General features: G+C 43.0%; 2 protein-coding genes across 4 annotated transcripts in view; one reads left to right on the forward strand and one right to left on the reverse strand.

The window, feature by feature from the left end:
- Positions 1-5,655, forward strand: part of LOC114486304 (uncharacterized) — a 277,756-nt gene that overhangs the window by 265,740 nt on the left and 6,361 nt on the right. The window lies entirely within an intron of this gene.
- Positions 1-5,655, reverse strand: part of CHN2 (chimerin 2) — a 314,431-nt gene that overhangs the window by 111,756 nt on the left and 197,020 nt on the right. For all 3 annotated transcript variants that reach the window (XM_055084940.1, XM_024131278.3, XM_024131284.3), the window contains exon 6: positions 2,082-2,367. In XM_055084940.1, coding sequence (XP_054940915.1) covers positions 2,082-2,367 — 286 coding nt within the window. The remainder of the gene's footprint in view (positions 1-2,081; positions 2,368-5,655) is intronic.

Genomic DNA, 5,655 nt, shown 5'->3' on the forward strand with positions numbered 1-5,655 from the left:
CAACAGTGAGAGGCCCGCGTACCGCAAAAAAAAAAAAAAAAAAAAAACAATGGATAAAATGAGTGACCCCTGGCAAATGACCAGACCCGGTATTCGGACTGTCCTCCAGGAAAGCCAAACACTGCATCATTAGCATCCAAGAAACCCACACCGCCAACACCTGTCCATCAAACCTTTCACTGAGTTTGGACTTCCTCCTTCAACATTTTCTTTATTTACCTTTTCCTAAAAAGGTAAAAGTGTACTGGGTGGCTCACTCAAAGTGATTATTAACCTATTAATTTCCTCCAAAATTTAATTTTAATAAATAAATACAAAAGATCTACAAGAAAGGACATATTTTGTCATGTAAATTTCCTTATGGGACTATCATCTAGAAATATCAGTTTCCAGTGACCCAGCTTCCCTTGTGGGGGAGGGCAGAAATCGGTGAATGTCAATTCCAACACCCAGGATCTAAACTCTCTTCCCAACTACACAAGAGTCACTTCCTGCTCACCTCTTTTCCTGGAAATGTTCCAGTGTGTTGCCTGCAGTTGTAACAGACTGCCTTTTTGGTGGCATCACTCTCCAATTCAGAAATATAAACACCACTTCAGAGATTTATTTTACAATTCATCCTCTGATTTGTCATGGCTAGGAAGGTCAGCTTCCAGATTTTCTATTCTAAACTACTTTTGAACAGATTTGGCAAACAGAGTAAGGAACGGCTTTTGCCTAGACGGGAACAAACTCTGAAAGTTGGGACCCAAGTTCTCTCTCTCTCTTCTGTTGAAATGCAAACAATCAGAAACCCCTTCATTTCCCCAATCAATTATTTGCAAAAGAATAAACAGGTGCTTTGGAGACTCTGGAGTTACAAAAAGAAAATGGCAAATGATTTTTTTCATGAGCCAGCTGCTCAACTGACAGGATTCTGAGGAAGGTTCTCCTAGGCTCTAAAGCTTAATTAGCAAATCAATTAAGATCATCCCCTGTCTGCCAACAGGACCGCCTGCCATCCTCTGCTCTCTCCGCCTCATTTCAGTGCTTTCTGGTGCATCCCCGCCGCCAAAGCCGAAGCCCAGTCAGTCAACCTGAGGTTCCTTTGCTTTCTGCTAACACTGGACAACAGGGGGACGAAGGGGGCCGTTCCAGTTTATTTAAGGATTAGTAACCACCAGAAGGAACAGTGCTCGCCCTGCTTATTTATACCTGCCCCAGTCCAAGCTCTCCTTAGAAGCTGGGCTCAGCACAGGCTCAGTGGGGGCTGACTGGCATGGCTGGCTGTCACTTTCTTTCAGTGGAAAACAGATAGGACCAGGCAAAGCAGATGGTTCCTAAAGAGGCACATCCAAAAAATCTGCTAGCAAACTGTGGTGGTGTCTTTCAAATAAACAGCAACTTACTGGAGAGGAAAATCAGATCTTCCTCGCCACATCCTGCCATGATGCAACCACCTAGAACATCACCCACTTAGGAGCTTCTAATCCTCAGCGAGGCATAATAACTCCTCCTTTGGGACAAAGGATAGCCTGTCTTTCCAAGCCTCCCAGAGATAGCCATCGTCACCGCTAATGCTCCCATCTCTGTCAGTAAAATCTGTTATCTAGGTAAAACCACCTTCAAGAGACAGCTGACCTGTGGATCATGCATGGTCACCCAGTCCTAAGAGAAGGAAATGCAAATACCATCTATTTGGCCAGCTGGGTGGAACTAGAGATGGAGCCAGTAACACCTCAAATGGCAATTAAAAAGCAAATGACTAGTTTCATCATAAAACATTAATGGGATTTTTTTTTTTCCTTTCAAACTCCAAATAAACTCACAGATAATTATCTGTGGAAGTCCTGGCTCTGACTGCATGAGTTGGGGCAAATCATCGAACATTTCTGGACCTTACTGTCCTCATCTGTAAAATGAGGGGGTTGAACTGAAAGATGTCCAAGGTCCCTTTTAGCGTGAAAATTCTAAAGTTCTTTCGGTGGAGGTGGGGTGTGGTCTCCTACAACATATTGGCAAATCACACACAGAATTAATCGTCCAGTTTTTGAGCACAGATTAAAAACAGAGAGACTGTTTTTGTCCCTCGCGTAGCTTACCTTTTCAACCGCTGTGTGTTCTTCGTTTGTGACGCTGGCTTTTCTTGATTCGTTTTTAGACCTGCTCAGCCTCCTGGATACTTTTTCTCTGAGTAAAGTGGCATATCCAATGTGTTCATAGATGGGATTTGTTGTCATTTTGGAAATGTATTCAGAAGCTTTTGTTTCTATGTACAGTGTTATCAAGCCATCTGTGACCAGATCGTGAATCGATTCAAACCTCTTCTCACCCACAAAGTGTTTTCCATCATAGAAGAGCCTGTAGTTTAAGGTCTGGTTTCCAAACCTGCCCATGAGGAAGGAGAAACCACAGTAGTGTTAGAAATCAGGCCAGTGAGGGGTAATGGCTGCTAAAACTTCCCAAGCGTGTACTGAATGCCAGGCACTGGGCTAAGCCCTTGGACATGATTGTCTCCATTAAGTTATCATGGAGACCCGTTGAGACAGGTGCAATTATTATCCCTGTTTGTGCTGAGGAAACTGAGCCTTGAAAAGATGGGGTATCTGATTGAGGCTACATCCCTGGAAAGAGGCAAAGGTGGGTTTAACGCCAGCCCATCATATGGCATCATTTGGTCCTAGAAATCACTAAGGCCATTGGGTCATAATCATTCTCATTTGTCAAAGTCAGGGAGTACTGCACAGATATCTTACTTGAATTTCTTAATGGGAACTAGCCATGGCCCTCCACCCCCTCCCCTGTACCAGGCAATTACCTCTGCAAGGGAAGCTATCACCACTGGTCTGATGTCCTTTTATTTTTACATCTTTAACCACTATCAGTAAAGCACCCCACGGCTCCCACCCCAGTTGGTCCAACAGAAGGGAAATAGGGGAGCTGTGTGGAGTTCCATGCTTGAACGCCAGAGCCAGCATTCCAGTGACCTAATCATCAGGGTGCTCTCCCTTTAATGCTGATTGTTCCCTCTTGGCCTTGGTCCTATATCTCACAGCCCCTGCTTGGCTCCCCAATGGGACTGTCAACTCCTGCTGCTGGGGTGCTGGGAAGCTGGGAAAATACTTTGCATCTCTAGAGCACTTGCTACTCTTGAACTGCTTCCTCATAATGACATCACTGAAGATATGCCATCCCCAGTTGCAACTTGGAAAGCATCTACCTTTCCACAATCACAACATCGAGATGGTGGTCAACCCACCGTTGAACACACCTTTGTGGGCTGACCTGGGAAGTGTTTCTTTATTTTTTTTAAAAAATAAATTTATTTATTTATTTTCTTATGGCTGCGTTGGGCCTTCGTTGCTGCGCGCGGGCTTTCTCTAGTTGCGGCAAGAGGGGGCTACTGTTCGTTGCGTGTGCGGGCTTCTCGTTGCTGTGGCTTCTCTTGTTGCGGAGCACGGGCTCTAGGCGCGTGGGCTTCAGTAGTTGTGGCACGCGGGTTCAGTAGTTGTAGCTTGCGGGCTCTAGAGCATGGTGTCCCCTGCATTGGCAGGCAGACTCCCAACCACTGTGCCACCAGGGAAGGCCCTGGGAAGTGTTTCATTGATACCATTTCTTCCATGGAGAAAGAGCTTCCCAATTCCAAAGAGCTCACGAATGAACTTTTGGAAGACAATCCAATTCTGAAACTGAAAACCTTCACCAGACCTTACAGGATTGCCATGAGGATCAAAGGACATAAAATATTTGATCCAGGTTAGGAAGGTGCAGTAAATGCAATGCCTTTTGGGTGCTGTGATTTTTATTTTCTTTTATTTTTTGTTTAACATCTTTATTGGAGTATAATTGCTTTACAATGGTGTGTTAGTTTCTGCTTTATAACAAAGTGGTTGCTTCCCACTAGCTATCTATTTTACATTTGGTAGTGTATATATGTCCATGTCACTCTCTCACTTCGTCCCAGCTTACCCTTCCCCCTCCCTGTGTCCTCAAGTCCATTCTCTACGTTGGCGTCTTTGTTCCTGTCCTGTCCCTAGGTTTTTCAGAACCATTTTTTTTTTTTTTTTAGATTCCATATGTATGTGTTAGCATACGGTATTTGTTTTTCTCTTTCTGACTTACTTCACTCTGTATGACAGACTCTAGGTCCATCCATCTCACTACAAATAACTCAATTTTGTTTCCTTATATGGCTGAATAATATTCCATTGTACATATGTGCCACATCTTCTTTACCCATTCATCTGTCAGTGGACACTTAGGTTGCTTCCATATCCTAGCTATTGTAAATAGTGCTGCAGTGAACATTGTGGTACATGACTCTTTTTGAATTATGGTTTTCTCAGGGTATATGCCCAGTAGTGGGATTGCTGGGTCATATGGTAGTTCTAGTTTTAGTTTTTTAAGGACCCTTCCTACTGTTCTCCATAGTGGCTGTATCAATTTACATTCCCACCAACAGTGCAAGAGGGTTCCCTTTCTCCACACCCTCTCCAGCATTTATTGTTTGTAGATTTTTTGATGATGGCCATTCTGACTGGTGTGAGGTGATACCTTACCTCATTGTAGTTTTGATTTACATTTCTCTAATGATTAGTGACGTTGAACATCCTTTCATGTGTTTGTTGGCAATCTATATATCTTCTTTGGAGAACTGTCTATTTTGGTCTTCTGTCCATTTTTGGATTGGATTGTTTGATTTTTGATATAGAGCTTCAGGAGCTGCTTGTAAATTTTGGAGATTAACCCTTTGTCAGTTCATTTGCAAATATTTTCTCCCATTCTGAGGGTTGTCTTTTCATCTTGTTTATGTTTTCCTTTGCTGTGCAAAAGCTTTTAAGTTTCATTAGGTCCCATTTGTTTATTTTTGTTTTTATTTCCATTTCTGTAGGAGGTGGGTCAAGAAGGATCTTGCTGTGTTCAGACCTAGGGACACATACAGACTGAAAGTGAGGGGATGGAAAAAGATATTCCATGCAAATGGAAATCAAAAGAAAGCTGGAGTAGCAATTCTCATCAGACAAAATAGACTTTAAAATAAAGACTAGGGCTTCCCTGGTGGCACAATGGTTAAGAATCTGCCTGCCAATGCAAGGGACACGGGTTCAAGCCTTGGTCCAGGAAGACCCCACATGCCTCGGAGCAACTAAGCCTATGTGCCACAACTACTAAGTCTGCGCTCTAGAGCCCACGTGCCACAACTACTGAAGCCTGCGTGCCTAGAGCCCATGCTCTGCAACAAGAGAAGCCACCGCAATGAGAAGCCTGCTCACTGCAACGAAGAGTAGCCCCCGCTCGCCACAACTAGAGAAAGCCTGTGCACAACGAAGACCCAACACAGCCAAAAATAAATAAAATAAAATAAATTAAAAATAATAATAATAAAATAAAGACTATTACAAGAGACAAAGAAGGACACTACATAATGATCAAGGGATCAATCCAAGAAGAAGATATAACAATTGTAAATATTTATGCACCCAACATAGGAGCACCTCAATACATAAGGCAAATACTAACAGCCATAAAAGGGGAAATCGACAGTAACACAATCATAGTAGAGGACTTTAACACCCACTTTCACCAAGGACAGATCATCCAAAATGAAAATAAACAAGGAAACACAAGCTTTAAATGATACATTACACAAGATGGACTTAATTGATACTTATAGGA

The sequence above is a fragment of the Physeter macrocephalus genome, chromosome 5 (assembly GCF_002837175.3).
Source record: "Physeter macrocephalus isolate SW-GA chromosome 5, ASM283717v5, whole genome shotgun sequence".
Lineage (NCBI taxonomy): Eukaryota > Metazoa > Chordata > Mammalia > Artiodactyla > Physeteridae > Physeter > Physeter macrocephalus.